Here is an 18,497-nt window from a genome sequence, read left to right on the forward strand (position 1 = left end):
TAAAAATATTTCCTTGGGTCTGTAGCAAGAGGTTTTAGCTGGGGGGAAGCTCTGGCCACCACTCGCACCCATCCCCGTAGCTCGTCCCCACCTCCCCAGTGTGGTGAAAGACATGGAGGATTTTGGAGAGCAGCAGCACTTGTGTGCCAGGGGAGGTGATTGCTCTCTGGCAACAGCCTTGTCTTCTCATTTGCTCATTAGTGCCATAGATTCACCTGAGCTGCCCTTTAGGGAGTCTTTGGAGAGAAATACATCCAGAGGACAATTCTGCTGCCAAAAAGCACGTGGAAGCCTGCTCAGATGCAGGGGTGGCTTTGCGATGGGAAGACCCCCATGTTGCCTTGAATTAAATTGTCTTTTAATAGCAGCATTCTGCTCCATTTCTAGACTTACAGGATTATCACTTCTGATGTAAATATGTGTTTAGCATTAGAGTTAAATGTCAATACGTGGCAGATCAGTTGCCTGCATGAGCCACTGCTGTTTCCACCATGTGGATGGGGGCCAGGCTGGTGCTGGCTCTGCTCAATCCAGAGCTGTGTGTGAGAGCCAGTTCCTGGCCTCAGTGTGTGTGATCCATTTGATAAGCTACACAATGTGTTGTTCCTCTTCATGCGCTCTATTTATGTTTTCATGTGAACAGGAGTAAAGGTAGCGAATTGTCATAATTCAGTAGTTAAAATTTCTCCTGCAGGAATGACCACGGATGGCAAAGGGCTTTCCATCCGCTCCACTGGCTTCATTAGCTGCAAATAGTCTGATCATTGTCTTTGAAAACTTAATAGGTGGTGTTGGCGTTTAACTGTTGGTACAGAAAGAACAAGACAACGTCCTGTAAAGGCTCAGGACACCCTCTCGCCCCTTCTGTATCACGTCATCGCACCAGTGTAGTGGTGATGCCTCCTGCATCTGCGAGGTGATGCTTTGGGAATCTTGGCTTAGTCCAAATACAATTATTAGTCTATGTGTCCCCTGGGAAGTCTGAATGATGTGCTGCCCTCTGCATTGACTGCTCTTGCCAGGAGGTAGCTTGAAGAAATTAAACAATCTTTAATGTTCCACTTAAAGTGGAAACCAATATGAAGAAGCTGAAGGGAAAAAAAAAAAGTGAGTGTAAACAGCTATAAGCAGTAATGTGACAGCTAATCTAAGAATTGTTAGATGTCTGGGATATAATTACTGTGTATTAACTAGATGAGATCTACACAAAGAGTCTGATGAGCCTGCCAGAGAAATAAACCACAAAGTACTAGCTGGCCTGATTTATTTTATTCCATCATCGTGTTTTAAATGTTCATACATACTGATTAAAATTTGCGTTAAGACCTTGAAATCCATTGCCAAGTTTGGGTGCTCAGGGATTCTTAGACGCTGTGGATTTAACCCTCTGTCTGTCTTTTTGATGACCGGCTTCCCAAATACCTGGGGCAGAGAATATTCTGCCTTGTCCAGCTGAACTGATACATTCAGACTTCTTGAGGAAAAAGCCTCTTGAGTGCTTCTAAACTATTTATTTATCCAGGTTTCATCTTACTGAATTTACTGTTTGCTAAAACAGGCTGGACTGTGCTGACCTGGCATGAGATAATATGTTTGAGTTTACTCTTTCGTTCCTATGGAATGATGTTTGAGATGCACTTTTTTTTTTTCCTAGAATATCAGGGGAAAGTCATTTCAAGTGGAGAGAGAATTTTGCTGAACATCTGGGAGTAAAATGGGAAAAGTTTGATAAATGGCATCTTGCTGACATGTAATAGCGACCAGCTCAGCGAAAGAATCCGAGGCATAGCAAATAAAAGGATTTTTCTGAGCTGTGGTTCAATCAGATATGTAGTTTCGTGCGTGCAGTTGGCAGTAACAGATTATTCAGATTGTCAGATTTAAAAAAGCGAAGAAATTCAGACTTGAGTCATGCAGTAATCTTAATTTCGGGAGCAGCCGTGTCTGTGTGCAGCAGACTGGCGTTCTTGACCACTTAACTCACAAGTTTCTTGTTCAGAATATATGTTCTATTCAGGGCTTAACTACACATTAAATCTATGGAGAAATTTCCTACACTGATTATGGTATTGTCAAGTTATGCTGATAACTCAATTGATTTTTTCCACCGTGCTGAGTGTCCAACTGTTCTTCATTTCAGGCACTTTATGTGTGAGACACATTTATTTTGATTTCACCCGTCGCATGTGGAATACCTTTAGCTGTCAGCTCAAATACTCTCAAATGAGCCAGAATGTCTTTGCATGCACCAGTTTAAGCTGGAAGAAAGCTCAGAGCAACCAGACTTTGCAAAGAGAAATAAAGGGCAAATTGTGTCCTTAAAAAACAAAGCAAAAGCTGAGTATAGCCCAAAATATTTTCAGGAGAACAGACTTTTCACTGTATAGAGTATTTCTCTTGTATTGCTCTACCAGTCTGATGTCAAACCACATTTTTTCTTCATTTACCGTAATTGTCTCTGAAATGTAACAGTGAAACAAACCATTAGCAAAATGCTGAGCTGTCAGGAGCAATCACTGCCTTTGGATCCAGACGAGGTGCTTTCCCTTCTCCGAAGGTGCTCGTTACGGTTTCCTGCGGAGGGTTTTTGTGAAGGATCTTGGCTGAGCAGCCCATGTTTGCTTCAGGAATATCGATAATAAAGTTGGAAGGCTTTGAGAATCGGGAGGAATTGGGAATGGGTCGGGAGCTCCATCCCGTTGCTCCGGATGGAAGTTTACTGAGGGCAAACCGCCAGCCAGCTCCACCACATGGACGGAGGCGAGAAATTTTAGTGAACTGCATGTGAACAAGTAATTAAGAGCTGCATTGATGATTTCAATTCCTGTGCTTTCATATTTCTTCACTTTTGAGCATTTAATCTGCAGCCTTTAGCGCAAAAAAGACAAATGCAGGATTCCTCCCCTGCAGAACCATGGTCGTTTTTAGATCCTTCCTGGACAGACTGAGGACTCTAATACACAGCACAGGCTTCAGCTGAGTTAACAACAGTAATTAGCCATTAATTTGTGTTGGCTGGTCAGTGGATGGGGCCGAGGAAGATGCTTTTTGAGGGTTTTCACAGGAGCTGGCTGGCAGCGGGATGCGCAGGTTTGCGGTGTCCATGGGCATCAGATCCCCAACACACCTGCAGGACATAGGAGCAACAGCAGAGGATCACAAATTGTTATAGAGTCATTAATTCAAGGTAATAGATGAGAAAGTGCATCCTGTAATCTCCGTATGCCTGTAATTTAAGCATCTTTCCCCTGGTGTGCACTGCAGGGTCCCTGTGTCCCCCTGGGAACGCAGCCCCGTGAAGCAGCAAGACCAGTGATGCGCCACTGCCAAAATAAAGATGTTTGTTCATTTTGCCTTCTGTTGTGTAAAAGGTTACATCAGCTTGCTGGAATAACGTAGATTTTATCATACGGTTATTTATCATATGGTCACCTTAAATCTGTCTGCAGTTTGACTCCACTGAACTGACTGGCAGGCTGGTTGGTTGAAATTATGATTTGTTATGGTGCTTTTCCTACATATTCACCATAATTGGGATCCTACCCCAAAACCTCAGACATAACGTCAGTAGAAAATATTTTTTCTATGAAAACATACTTCTCTTTTTATAAATAAATATATGCTTATTCTATTTAGTATTATTTTGCACACGTAAAGCTTTACAATTTGCTGTATGGAAAAGTGCATTCAGCTTGTCCAGTAATATTCTTTTTAAAACGGATCACAGAAAAGCCTGCAGGAATTCTGAGCATGAAGAGAACAAGCCCAGGTTCCAGTCTAAGTGGGGGAATGACCTATTAGAGAGCAGCGTAGGGGAAAGGGACCTGGGGGTCCTGGGGACAGCAGGATGAGCATGAGCCAGCACTGGGCCCTTGTGGCCAGGAAGGCCAGTGGTACCTGGGGGTGGATTAGAAGGGGGGTGGTCAGTAGGTCAGAGAGGTTCTCCTGCCCCTCTGCTCTGCCCTGGGGAGACCACACCTGGAATATTGTGTCCAGCTGTGGCCCCTCAGTTCCAGCAGGACAGGGAACTGCTGGAGAGAGTCCAGCGCAGGGCAACAAAGATGCTGAAGGGAGTGGAGCATCTCCCGTGTGAGGAAAGGCTGAGGGAGCTGGGGCTCTGGAGCTGGAGAAGAGGAGACTGAGGGGTGACCTCATTCATGGGGATCAATATGGAAAGGGGGAGTGTCAGGAGGATGGAGCCAGGCTCTTCTCGGTGACAACCAATGGTAGGACAAGGGGTAATGGGTTCACACAAAAGGAACACAAAAGGTTTCTCTTAAATTTGAGAAGAAGCTTCTTCATGGTGAGGGTGACAGACACTGGAAGAGGCTGCCCAGGGAGGTTGTGAAGTCTCCTTCTCTGCAGACATTCCAACCCACCTGGACACCTTCCTGTGTAACCTCATCTGGGTGTTCCTGCTCCATGAGGGGATTGCACTGGATGAGCTTTCCAGGTCCCTTCCAACCCATGGCATTCTGGGATTCTGTGAAGATAGCGCTGCCTGAATTTTCCCATAGGTGGTGTTTAAATTCAAATTGGGTTGTGACATTAAATAACACCATATGGTGTGTTTATTCCCTGCTGCTCCAACTAGATGCTCAATGCAGCATCAGGAGCATTTTACATGAGTCGGTTGATTTTGGGTTGGGTTATAGATTTTCAGAAGTTAGACGATCTTGGGGAAAAAAATGCAGGTTTGTCTTTTAAATAGCAGAAGCACAATATTTGCAAGAGTTATTTGTATTAATATAAAACAGGGGGCAGAGCTGCATGTATGCGTACAGATAATTTTGTATAAATGCTGTATCGAACCTGTTAAGAACAGAACTTGGAATTAAACTCCACTTCAAATTATTAACTTTTGAGGACCCGTGTAAACCGTCTTTCTCCTCCAGGTGATTTATTTTTCAAAGCGGATACCAAAAGCGTTAGCACACACTATCAAAGCTCAGCAAAAGGAGTTTGCCATTTTTGTTGTATTCCTGAACCTTCAAAAATAGAGATTAAAGCACCTACAGATGCAGACAGCACATTCCACGCATGGCATGCTTTCCGACATCCTTTCATTTGATTCTTCTATTTTTTTCTTCTCTTCATTACAGTTCTTTGAGGTTCCGTTTGACTCAAATATGAACAGGACAAAAAACAGGCCGCTGGTGCGAGGACAGATCAGGTAAGGCTGCGCACACCTGCTCCGGCTGATGAGAAATGAGCCTTCGTGTTGCTTTTATCTGTCTCCAAGCTTTTCCCGCTCGTCAGATGTCAAAAAATAACAATTTCAAACAAAAGACTTAAGAAAGAAACACCACCTCTGTGTTCTTCGATACTTCTTCGTGTTTAGAACTTTCATGTGAGGAGTTTGGGTGATCAGCTGTCCTCGAAAATACTGAATGTCTCAAGACAGGAGAATTTCCCCTCGTGTATGTGTGATGAATACATGCACAACGTGATAGCACCTGCTTTTGTTCCACTGAACTTTTGCATTCGTTTGTAACACCAGATCTTCAAAATTTCAGACCTAAGAGTAAACATGAAAGTGTATATTGTTTTAGTGGTCAGATATATCTGTTAGATCACTTATCGAGAGAGGTTCTCCTTCCCCTCTACTCTGCCCTGGTGCGACCACATCTGGAATATTGTGTCCAGTTGTGGCCCCTCAGCTCCAGCAGGACAGGGAACTGCTGGAGAGAGTCCAGCGCAGGACAACAAAGATGCTGAAGGGAGTGGAGCATCTCCCGTGTGAGGAAAGGCTGAGGGAGCTGGGGCTCTGGAGCTGGAGAAGAGGAGACTGAGGGGTGACCTCATTCATGGGGATCAATATGGAAAGGGGGAGTGTCAGGAGGATGGAGCCAGGCTCTTCTCGGTGACAACCAATGGTAGGACAAGGGGTAATGGGTTCAAACTGGAACACAAGAGGTTCCACTTAAATTTGAGAAGAAACTTCTTCTCAGTGAGGGTGCCAGAGCCTGGCCCAGGCTGCCCAGGGGGGTTGTGGAGTCTCCTTCTGTGCAGACATTCCAACCTGCCTGGACACCTTCCTGTGTAACCTCATCTGGGTGTTCCTGCTCCATGGGGGGTTTGCACTGGATGAACTTTCCAGGTCTCTTCCAATCCCTGACTTTCTGGGATTCTGTCATTCTGTGTTCATTTGATCTCCCAGCAGAGGTACCCGCAACCCAAATTTTAGTCCTTTTTTTCAGGCATCATGTCTTTGCCTTTTCTACGTGTTTAGTATAAAACTGGGGTGAAAGCTCAGAATGCTGGCATCTTATGAAAAGAAAGTTAAAATTTGTCATAATTTAGCTTATCATCATCCATAAGTAAATCCCCTCCAACCCCCAAAATAAGCCCAGTATTAGCACAGGGATTCCCTTGGCAAAAAAAAAGCTTCATTCAGTGTGTTTTCTGCATTATGTATCAGTCTAGTTTCTCAAAGGCTGTTTTCCAGCTACAAAAGCAAAGTGAAAAGGAGCATCAACAAAAAACTCGAAGTTATTTGTGAACTAAAACTGAAGGCCCAATTCATAAATGATTCAACAAACAATTTTGGTATTGCATTTCCACGATTTGTGCCAAGGATTATTTATAACAAAATTATGTTTTCCCTTAGGCTTCTGTGAACAGTTGGTCCTATTTTTTTCTGTGTTTTATCCATCACCTTTGGAGGATTGAAAAAAAAAGTGATGGATGAAATTACAAGAAAATTGAGACAAAATAGTAGAGCGAACCTTGGGGGTAAATTAACTCTCATTGTAAATAGTTAGAGCGCTTCAATAAACTTGTTCTGATTTGTTCTTGATGATGGTGCTAATTACAGATTCCTGAATTGGGTTAATTTTATTTAAAAACAGGTTTTAGGGAGCACTACAGTGAGGGCAGCTGTTGTTGTACAGCGAATTGTGCAGTTCAGGGAGCTTGCACGTGGTCCTGTAGCCCTGGAAGAAGGAACACTTGGTAGGAAGAAAGATGATGGGGGGATTTCATATTAATTTTTGTTTAACATAGTCTACTAGCATGTCTTGCAGTCTCTCTGGAGTCCAAATTATAGCTGGGAAACTTTCCGTCTACTTTTGATTTAGAGAAAAGAATTCCTTTTATAAGTTTCCAGTGTCCTTAAGCGAACTTGACCGTCATCCGAATGCACCACAGATTGGCAAAACCATATTTAATGGATTTTCTTACTTCCCCCCCTTCATATTTGCTTTCACCACAAAGTGGTAATGTTGGGGACTTTGTGTAATCACTCATCAATCTATCTACCTGACTGTCAACAGCTAATTTAAAGTTCTTTAAAGCGTCACTTACCTTGAATAATGCCGGTCTCGTTCCCTGCAGACCATTGAGTGCGCAGAGCTCAACTGGGGTTATATCTCCTGCGGTGTGCAGAGCAGAATAATCCACTACAAGTCGTCTAACCTTGTTATATTTTGCCACATATTCCCTGGTGTTCTTTGTACTCTTTCCTTCCCGGCTGATTAAATAAAACCCTTAAATGCTTATGCTAAAACTAGTCAAAACCAGACGAGACAGAGACAGATAAATTGGATGTAAGAGACTGGTGTCTTGGCTCTGGGAAGGAATCCAGGGAGCTTGGGTTATGTACAGAGTTCTTGCCCAGAATTTGTCTCACATTTGAGTTTTGACATTTTCTTCTCCTTAGCTGCTTCGTATCATGAAATGTTTGGTGCTTTTTAATTCTGTGTTACATCATCTGTGCTATTTCCCTTCTTTGTTTCTTTCTTTCTTTTTATTTCGCATAGTCCTTGTTACTGAACTGGTCAGTATGGGTAGCAGAATCATAGTGATTTTTGTACGGTCCAGTCCTGAGCTTGACATCCCTTTTGAAGAGTGTGAAGGCTGTTAACTCTCCATCAGGTTGGTTCCCTGCACCTCCTGGGAAAGGCTTTCAGTGGTGGCTTTGATGTGAACTTCTGCCCGCTGGGACCAGTGACATTTTCTATAGAGGCATCACGAAGACAATTCTTAGATGCTTTGAATTTGGGCCAGAATCAAACTGGAAACTCCCAGTAAGAGGTTTCTTGGTCTTACTGAGTCATCCAGACCCTGGATGAGCTGGTGTCTCGATTCTAGAGGAGCTAATTCCTGGAGTTGGCTCATTAGGAAGTCTTATGCTGGCGTAGATAAATTATTCCCGTGTGATTCACTTTGTGGCCTCCATTTGCAGTTTCAGCCCTGAGTTTAGTTAGGTTTAAGATCAACCGTCAGTTCTAACTGACCTCGCTTCCAACTTTTTTCCCCCTCCTTTCCACCTGAAGCCTTTACTTCAAAAAAGAACCCACTATCTTGGCAAAACTTGTGTGCTTTCATTTTCCTGCATACATGTTCCTGTGGTTCCCAGGTCCCCACGTCTGAGCTTTTTCTACAAGTCGCCAAGGACTTGTAGATGCCTTTGGCATCGGTGAGGAACCTCAGTAGCTTTCACGGGAATGTTCTGGGCCTGGGGCTGCACATGTGAACGTCACCACATCCTCTGAGGTCTGGCTGTGGACAGGGGACATCGTTATCCCACTGGTGACACTCAGGACATGTTGAAGTTGGACTGATTTGGCCCGACCATCGCCCCAAGCAGCACCCTGTGAGCCAGGAGCCAGTTCCGCTAACACCTCGGGAAGGATGGGATTTGGAAAAGGAATTGTCCTCCATTCTTTGGGAAGTCCTCTCCATATGGCATCAACTTTAAGGCTGAAAAGGTTATCTAGTGGCTTGGTGTGCCTCTGCTATATATATTTTATATCATTTGGCCTGGATGAACCTGTACATGCAATGACACAGAAGGACTCTGCAGCGCTGGGGTCTGCTGTATGTAGGACAAGAGTAGGACGAGAGTATCTACACCTTGTTTACCAACCCCAAACCCATTGCTGATGCCCCCCGGGAATCTTCTGTCACCATTGCTAGATTTGTGACAAACAGCACCTGATAGTTCATTGACTGCTTGCTTTACGATGTCCAATTTAATTTGTAAGGCTGGAAAAAAATGTTCCCTTTGAGCAGTGAGACGTAACCATCCTTATTCGCTATTCAGAGAGTAATCAGAGACATCCTGTTGCAAAAATAACAAGAGTAGACCCAAACACAGCATGCCACTAAACGCCATCCATCATTCCAGCCTTGCCCACACGTCCCCCTCCCTCCTCTGACCCCTCAAGTCTTGTTTGGAAATACAAACAGCTTGAGATGTTCTTCATACTTTGGCTGCCGTGTTAAATACATTGAGCATATTTGCGTTTTGCATTGTAACAACAGCTGATATGATTTTCCCTGCTCTGAATTGGTTTTATGTCATTGACGAGGAAAAAATTCATGTGCTCACACAATCTTAGGTCCGACTGAAGCGGCAGCAGCTTTTTCTGGTTTCCTGTTGGGTATGATTTATTCCCTTGCTTTTTAAGGTAATGGATTTAATTTTCCTGCAGATTAATTTAAATAAATCTCTAATATTAGCTGCAGTAGCTGAGTGAGCTTAGCTGCGAGGATGACAAGTGTCCTGCTCCATTATATTGTACAAAGTGACAGCTTTGATTGCCCTTCTACCCAGAATGGCACACGCTCCGGTTAAAAAGCGGCTGTTTTTATGAACTTGCAGTACTGCTGGATCTGCTGTGCTAAGCACTCATAAAAAACTTAATAGTTGTACAGGAATAGTTTTTCATCTTAAAAAAAAAAGCAATCAAACAGCGTGTTCTAAATAACTAATTCATGACCATGTAGACACCTTTCGCTTCTGCTCCCGCAGGATTTTGCAATTTGAAACTGTTTTCTGTACCAAGTCCCTTGACTTTGGTCTTAGCAGGGACTACGGGGTCTGCCTGGGGCTGAGGCTCCAAGCTTGTCCCAAAAATCTTCAATATAGGAATAATATGCTATGGAATTCAATTATATTCTCCTTAAGCAGAATTTTTGTGCTCTCAAACTTGCTTTTCCTTGTGCACTTCAGAAAAGCAAGTCTACTAATTTGGCAGAAGGCAGCACAGCATAGATAGTGCCTTGGGTGCTTCAACAGAGATACATCTTCATGTTGTTGGGTGGATATTTGTTAGAATCCCATTACTCTCCTCACTTTGCAGTGCACAGGGCGCTGTGTTCTGCATGAGCTTCCTGCTTCTCACAGCTGCCGTTGATGGGTATTGCAATTAGTGGAGACAGTGACGCTTTTCCTACTTGTTGACATTTCTGAGTAGAGTGTTGACTTTGGGCGGTTTAAACTATAAGCCCAACTCTTGAAGAAATGGGCCAAAAAGAGCTCCTGAACTAGTAACGTTTCTCACTGATGGCTTGTATTCATGAATTGTAGTTATATTTGCATATATGTAAGCTGGACGTTGATAAACCAATAGAAAATTGAAACGTGTCAAACTTTCATGTTTATTCAAACCAAATTGCAACTAAGTTCTATGTAAAGCTGAGTTTTCCACTTCATTGCCTGTAGTAGACCTGAAAGTATAACAAAAACAGTCCATGCTGAAAAAACATGCGTGCATTTAAAAAACAATCCTCCTGTAATCACTGTTGATAGCTCAGTGTAATTAGCTTGATTCTTTGCTTTCTAATACTAATGTAAATCAGCCACATTTCTACTGATGTTGGTGGAGCTACACTGATGTAAGTGAGAGGAAATCCATGTCCCCGGCTTATGCTGAAACCTGCATTAAGCATTTAGCCAGCCGGGGTTTAAGCCGGTGGTTTAAAACCTCCCCAAGGGTTTCAGTCCAACTTCGTTTCCCATTGAAAGATCAGCCTCTGCTTAACTGGCTGCTCCGCTCCCTTGGGTGGTCATTTCAGACAGGTTTCATTCGACTTAAGTTAAAACAAATAAAACAAAAACTCCATAAACCTACAGTTCTTCAAAAATAATCATTTTTAAGAGCTCAGATGCTCATTCCCTGCAGGGAAACATTCCAATATTTTGTTTAGAAAATACCTCATTTTCAAGGGACTGCCCTGAGATCTTTCTGAATGATAAAAATGTTGCTTTTTTCAGTGGGAGGCTTTCCTCTTGTTTAAACAGGGCACAATTCAAAGCAGACACCACCACGGCAGCCTTTTCAAGCGTTTTTTTTATCCTGCTTGTATTCAGGCTTTATTATTTGAAAACAAGTACATGCATTCCTTCCCCACCACCACCCTCCTGGCTGCTTCTTGTTTTATTCCACCCTGTGTTTTCCAGAAGCTGTCATGGATTGTATTGGGTAAACAAGAAATTAAAAAGGCAGCTTTATATTTTTGACATGTCCAATTGCTTGTAAAACTGTAGTTCTTGCCTTTGGAACAGCAGGGTATTTTTAATGTATTTTTCTGGCATGGCCACGTCATGGGGAGGTGGGGGCTGGGGAAGAAACCTTGAGGCTAAAACATAGTTTAATGAGAATAAAACCCACATCAAAGGATGGACTAATGGAATGATATAATGCTTACTGTGTCACTTTCCCAAAGGGGATATGGATGACAGTACTTATATTTCAATTATCTATTCACTGCCTGCATAGGATGTTGATTAAATGGTTCTAAGGTATTAGAGTCCTTTTGTAGAATGCACAGAAAAATGGTGATACTACACATTATCCTCAGATCAAAATGTATATTAGCAGGAAATTATATAGCTCTAACTACATGTATATTTTGTTTCTAAGGGCAATAAAGAGGGTTGTTTTAATATCTCTAACATTACATTCAAATTCGCTTCAGTTGAAACGAGGCAATTGCTAGTTATCCAGCCACTGCCTTCAGCTCCCTCCTTCTGCCCGCACCTAATTCTGCCGCAGCTCAATGGGGAAATTCCTTTGCTTGGTAAATATAAATCCTGTGGAAACACTTGACCCCTCACACCTCTTGCTGCTTTACCGTTTAGCCGAGGCGCCTTCACCACCAACTTATTTATCCGAATCTTTAATTGGGACGGTTGGTAGATTGGAAGACATTGCGCATCGCCCCGCGTCAGGAGAATCCCAGATGCTCATGTATAAACCAGGAGTCACGGTGCATTTGGGTAAATAGCTGCTCCATCTGCTCGCGGGGGCCGCGATGGACGAGCAATAAGGCTCCTAATGGAGTTGTCTGATGCTCTGGTGTCAGCTCCTCGCCGGGGGGCAGAGCTATTGTGCGTTAATCCTCTAGCCTTGTGGCCGCTATCCACGGGCCCCTTGGACATGAGCTGGAACCATTGATGCTTTTCTCATTTAACTGACTCATGATGTGTCATTTTCTTCAAAGGTGACATAAAGTGATTTTTTTTTCCCCCTTACATTGATGTTAAAGTGATTTTTTTCCCTTACAAGTAAAACTAAAGCTCTCAGGCGAAGATCCTTTCCCCAGCTTAGTGCAATGTTCTCCTGGTGGCTCTTCTTCCTGTGTCTGTCAAACATTTCAGCTCCATGTTTGTAAATTTTGGCTTAATGCGGTCAAAATCCCCACACTTCGTTCCCTATATTAGTATGGAGCCTTATCTGGTTTAACCACAACGGCATCATTATTCACCGTGTGCCAAGGGTTGTAGGAAGTGTCACCGCTCAACAAGTCCATTACGGAGCTGCCTCTGATTAGAAGCTGCTCTACCCTGAGATCTGTTTACAGTAAGTCATGTTGGAAGTGCATTTCTTTCTCTAAAGGACAGAGTTTATCATGTCTTCTACAAGTTATAACTTACGTGTTATCAGCTTCGCAAGTCAGCTGTAGAAGAGGTTTTTCATACGCTTTAATTAGCCGCGCTAACCCAGATGCTTGCTCTCCGCTCTTTAGGACTAGAAAAGCATTCCTGAGGTTGAAATATGTGGAAAACCTCTTTGATATATTTGGGGGGGGTTGTTATTTTTGCTTTGGGCTCTTTTTGTTTTGTTTTCGGGGTTTTTTTTTGTGAGGGATGTAGAATCACAACCAATATTATGTTATAAATCACACTGGAAGGAGCGTGAGCCGCAGTGACTCATATTGCCCATGTGTGACAATCATTATGTGTGTTCATGCACTTTTATAGTATATGAAGGTTTGTTTTGTTTGTTTTTTCGCTATTGTTCTTCCAGCTAATGGTGTCCAGAGCCTGATTCTCTTCCCACTATTTCCCACACTGGTTTTTGTTTTGACTTTTGAGGAAATGTCCAATCTGAGATTATCAACATCTTTGTCATAGTTATTACCAGAAACCAAATTGCAAAAAGCCTCTTACAAAAGCACCTTCTTGTCCTGCTGTCTGTGAATAACTTATTTCCTTCATTTTTTGTACTCCTAGGAATGTATTTAGAGTCAGTGATCCTGTACCGAGAATGGCTGCACTGTCTTTTCTGGTTTTGAAGAACAGGTTGATAAATACTCTAGAACTTCAGTTTTCTCCATCTTAATGAGATCAAGAACTGGCCTGAGATTTCTTTACTCACTGCTTTCCAAATGCTGGCTGAGGGCTCAGCAGAAGCACATGGTAGATGTAATCATTCTAAATCACAGAAAAATGCTTCTTGAGAGACCATATTATCCATCCTGTTTGTCACCTGGTCTCTGGTTCTTAAAGAGAGAACTGAGGTTTTGAAATGAAATGAATGGACCATTTAGCTGCCATGTTGTAAGGTTAGCTTTGTTAGGTTAAAGAGGAGGATTTAGTTTAAATAATATGGGGGACATTTTTCAAATTTACTGTAGGTTTTTCTTGTAAAGACTTTAAAAAAATATTTACATTTTCCTGACTGCAGGGAACTGTGAATATTGTTATTCACCCTTTCACTCCTACCTAACAAAGCCATATAACAAGGAGCATGCGAGCTCGGCAGGGTTGTTATGATTCGCATTCTGGAGTGTACAGCAAGTGCAATAAGAACGTAAACGTTTTATAAGTACGAGTCCTTGTCATTTTTAATTTTTTACTTCAAGTGAAGCGACGAGGCCCAATTGGAGCTTCTACTTAATAAGAAAGAGCAGCATAAAAAGCTTTGTTTGTATCTGAATGTGGTATTTGTGCACTACAAATCTCCCCAAGGTTTGCTGAGCTGTCTCATCCCAAACCTGTGGTTGCTTTGGTCTTGATCATCTGAGGAAACTCTTGACCCCGTGAACAATGGAATAACAGATCCTGGCATCATTTGAGACCACACCTGGAATATTGTGTCCAGTTGTGGCCCCTCAGTTCCAGCAGGACAGGGAACTGCTGGAGAGAGTCCAGCGCAGGGCAACAAAGATACTGAAGGGAGTGGAGCATCTCCCGTGTGAGGAAAGGCTGAGGGAGCTGGGGCTCTGGAGCTGGACAGGAGGAGACTGAGAGGTGACCTCATTCGTGTTTACAGATATAAAAAAGGGTGAGTGTCAGGAGGATGGAGCCAGACTCTTCCCAGTGACAACCAGTGATAGGACAAAGGGCAGTGGGTTCAAACTGGAACACAAGAGGTTCCACTTAAATCTGAGAAGAAACTTCTTCCTGGTGAGGGTGGCAGAGCCTGGCCCAGGCTGCCCAGGGAGGTTGTGGAGTCTCCTTCTCTGCAGACTTTCCAACCCGCCTGGACACCTTCCTGTGTAACCTCATCTGGGTGTTCCTGCTTCATGGGGGGATTGCACTGGATGAGCTTTCCAGGTCCCTTCCAACCCCTGACATTCTGGGATTCTGTGCGGGGTTAGACTGGTAAAAATGAGAGCAGGATATGTTTAGAAGAAAGCTCCGTGCTGAAGGTGAGACTCCTGATTTCTCTTTCCTCAGTTGAGTTGAAATTCCTCTTGCCTCGTCTTAGCACATCCATCGCGTCTTTGTGAAGACTTCCCGCAAAATCGATCGAGCCGATTTTGATTTACGCAAGCATAAAAAAGGGAGATGTGTCCCTCTCAAGATGAAATGATTCCTTTAAATTAGCTGTGTTTGTTTATGATAGTTTTAAAGTCTCTTACTCTGGCAGGGGAGACACAACATCTGCAGCTCAGATTCCTGAGGAGCAAGGGGATCTAATTGCCTCCAATTTGGTTAAAATACAGTGTTGATTATGCTTTTATACAATAGCTTTACACAGCCATGACAGGATGGCTTTGACTCCATGCACGGGTTGTTTCTTCATTGGGAGAGAAGTGAATTGACACAGACACGGGATATTTTATCCTGATCTGTATTTATTTACACTAAGTACACTTCTAAACAAGTATATTGGATAGCAAAGCCAGAGCTGGGTTGGGTATTTAGTGCCAAAATTCAAGAAGGCAACTCCATGACGAGACCCAGGCAGCTCTACGTATTTATCCATCACTGAGCTCCACATATGCCAAGTTCTCACTGGATGACGTTCCTTGGGAGATTTAGACATCGCTCACTGAATCCTGCCCCTAATGGTCCAGATGTCACTCAAAACCACATCCAGGTTGGTGCCGATGGGCCTGGCTGAGCCCTCTGGACAAAGCAAAGGTATTAGGGGTGATTCCTTTTGCAGAGATTTGCGTTTTAAAGAGGTTTATTTGAGGTTCAGATCTGTAAACTCTTCCTCTAGAGACACGATGCTGTGGTGTTGTGCTCCTGATTTAATTGTGCTTAAATGCACATTAACCCAGCTCATGAGGCTTTTTGGGAGCACCTACAAGTTTCAAACCTCCTCGGCTCAGATTTTTTTGTTACAAGTTGGTTTTAGAACTTTCCTTCTGTTTCCCACACTGTTTTGTTTGGTTTATTTGACTTTCGAGGAAATGTACTGTCCAATCTGAGATTATCAACAACTTTGTCATAGTTATTCCCAGAAACCAAATCACAAAAAGCCAGTTACAAAAACATAAACAGGCAGAATTGCAACAAGTGTGTTCTGGCAGTTTTAAAAATGTGATATTTATACCCACTTAAAGGGGATTTGATATAAAATTCAGCACTTGTAGTACATGTAGAGCCTGATCTGCCACAGCAACACATTTTTGGGGTGAGATACCAGACACTGACAGAACGTAGATACAAATTCTTAACCTGTGAAGACAAAGTTAAATAATTCATTAAGAAACTTGATGAAGTTCCCCATTTGTTTGCACCTCCGAAAGGACATCTTGTCGGTCTGTGGTGGTGAATGATAGACAAGCAGGTATTCTGATATTTGGAGTTGATGGGGAAAAATTGAATTCCCAATTAAAAGTGTAATTTAGTTTCACGTTTCAGTTTTAAAATACATCGTCCCTCATCCCTTGTCATGAGTCACGGGCTTTGTTACATGACTGAGGGAGAATAAATGAATATCTATTAAGATCTGTCTCTACATCTTTTCCCTTCAAATAGTACCATTTTAGCTCATTGATAGATATTGTTCAGTTTAATATAATTCTGGTACTTTGCAAGATTGAGCCTCAGTGTCCTGGTTTTGTTAAAAACAAGTTTCTCTTTTAGTGAATTGCCTGTCAGCTAAAGCTTCATATGAGCTGCATTTTCCTGGAGAACCAGATCCATGTTTTGGTAAACACAGCAATGGGATGCGAAGTTATTGATAAGGATGGATGGACATCTCGTGAGAGGGGCGATGAGAAACAGTTGACCAAGGAACTGACCAACCGTGTATAACTTTCCATTCACGTGAATACTTCATATAAAAGTGGGAAATCATGAGGATCTCGTCCCTTTTTTCCCTTGTGCTTATGGCCGACATTAGCAGAGGACCTTGCAAGTCGTCCCTGCGAACTGAGGCCAGTGACAGACTGAATCCAGCTCCGGTTGGCTGCAGAGTCCAGTCCAGGACTTCAGGTGCTGGCTCTGCAGTTGCTGGGACTTTCCAGATTGGTTTTATATATTTTGTATTATTTTCTCTATTCTTATTAGTAACATTAGTAAAACATTCTTAATTTTTCCAACTCTCTTCTCTCTGTTCTTTCCCTTCCAATCGCCTGTGCTGAGTGGGAAGGAGGGAGATGAACGGGCAAAAGCGGAGAGGAGGTTAACAATACATCTGCCAGGGTTTTATTGTCACCCCACAATCTAAACCCTCAACACTCAGTCAGTCTTGGGCTTTTCATAATGTTCAGACACAATGTACCTGTGGAAGATGGTATCAGAAGTGAGAGCACAGATTTCTTGTGTTTGCTGAAGCTTCTGAGTGATGATGGATCAGACCTACATGGAAGAAAAAAAGGGTTCTCACAATATAGCCATTCTGCCAATGTTAAAGTTACTTTTTCCTTTTACTTGGAAAGAAATATCTCTCCTTGAGACTAATCCAATCTGTAATTGAATATAAAAATATTTTGTCAGTTGTGCTTTGAGTCCTTAAAAAAAAAGATATGCTGCCTCAAAACCATACTAATTGGGGGTCATAATGTATCATCATATAACCGCTTTGATTTAAAATCTCAAATCTGAGTGTGGATGGTTGGTTTATTTTCTCTATCAGGTACATCCCCAGTCTGTCTATAGGACTCTCTGGAGTTTAATGCCTTTTGCAAAAAGAAATTAGAATTACTTTAGAAGAGTCATCAGCGGTGGAGCTACTGAGCCCGGCAATGTTGTTCCACTTTCAGCTTCCATTAGTGCTGTTGTTATTACTGTAGAACTTTTACAGCTGACAATGGGCATGAATATGGTTTTTATTACTAAATATATAAATATGCAGCCTGAAAGGATTTGTGTGGAAAGTTAAAATTTAATTTCACTGCTGGTAGATTGCCATCATTCAGTTGTCTGCCATGATTCCTGATTGCTCTTGAATGCTCTGTGCTTTACTTTGAGCTTAGAAGCTGCGTATTTTTTTTTGAACCTCCCATCAAAAATAACTTTGGGGAAGCTACCGTTGCCTTTCAGGGCAAAATGTGCATTTTGCAGCGTTTTGGCTCATTTTCCGCAGTCAGCTGACTGTACGGCACTTGCGCCGGTGGACGACCCCGCTGCCAGCTCCGGGCACCCGTCCATCTGGGGAAGCGGAGCTGGAAATTCCGCAAACGCAATCCAGATGTGTGCGCGAAGGAGATGGGCTTCCTTCCCCGGTACCCAAGTTGTAGGAGCAGGAAAGCTTCTATATAATCACGTGTTACTACAGCGTGTAACATCCTCGGCTCCTTGTGTCTCTGCCAAGCGGGGTGGGATTGCCTGGGGTGACTCCTGGGGTTGATGACCTGTCCTCATTTTCTTGGTGGATCTCTAAAAGCTGCTGAGGAGGGTTCAGCGGTTCTTGGGTGCTGAGCTTTAAAAATATAAATAATTTACTTTTTTCAGATCCCTTGGCTGATACTCTGGCTAAGGGAGGTGACCAAGTCTTAGCTCGGTACCATATGACAGTCACCAGCTCCTATCCTGGGACTGGTTTTTGGCAACTCTTAGTGTTGCCCTGGCTGCAGGAATTGTGGAGATGCCAGGAGATGAGCAAAGCTGTAAATAAACAGCTGGGCAGAATTCCTGTTTTCTGCCCAGGATGGGGTGCGTTTGTGCTGGGATCTCCGTGCACATTGTCCCCTCTTGCAAGGACTATGGGCTTTTGCGGCCAGAGGAACCTTCAAAGGGATGTGACTTGCCCCTCAGTTTGTGTAACCTCTCATTGCTGTCGGAAAAACGTAAAAACTTCAGG

At 43.0% G+C, this 18,497-nt stretch overlaps 1 protein-coding gene across 1 annotated transcript in view; it reads left to right on the forward strand.

The window, feature by feature from the left end:
* Positions 1–18,497, forward strand: part of COX10 (cytochrome c oxidase assembly factor heme A:farnesyltransferase COX10) — a gene marked incomplete at its 3' end in the record, with an annotated part of 102,406 nt that overhangs the window by 63,709 nt on the left and 20,200 nt on the right. The window contains exon 5 of the mRNA XM_080356730.1: positions 5,103–5,173. Within this exon, the coding sequence (XP_080212856.1) occupies positions 5,103–5,173 (71 nt within the window). The remainder of the gene's footprint in view (positions 1–5,102; positions 5,174–18,497) is intronic.

Source organism: Nesoenas mayeri (genome assembly GCF_963082525.1).
Source record: "Nesoenas mayeri genome assembly, chromosome: 19".
Classification (NCBI taxonomy): domain Eukaryota; kingdom Metazoa; phylum Chordata; class Aves; order Columbiformes; family Columbidae; genus Nesoenas; species Nesoenas mayeri.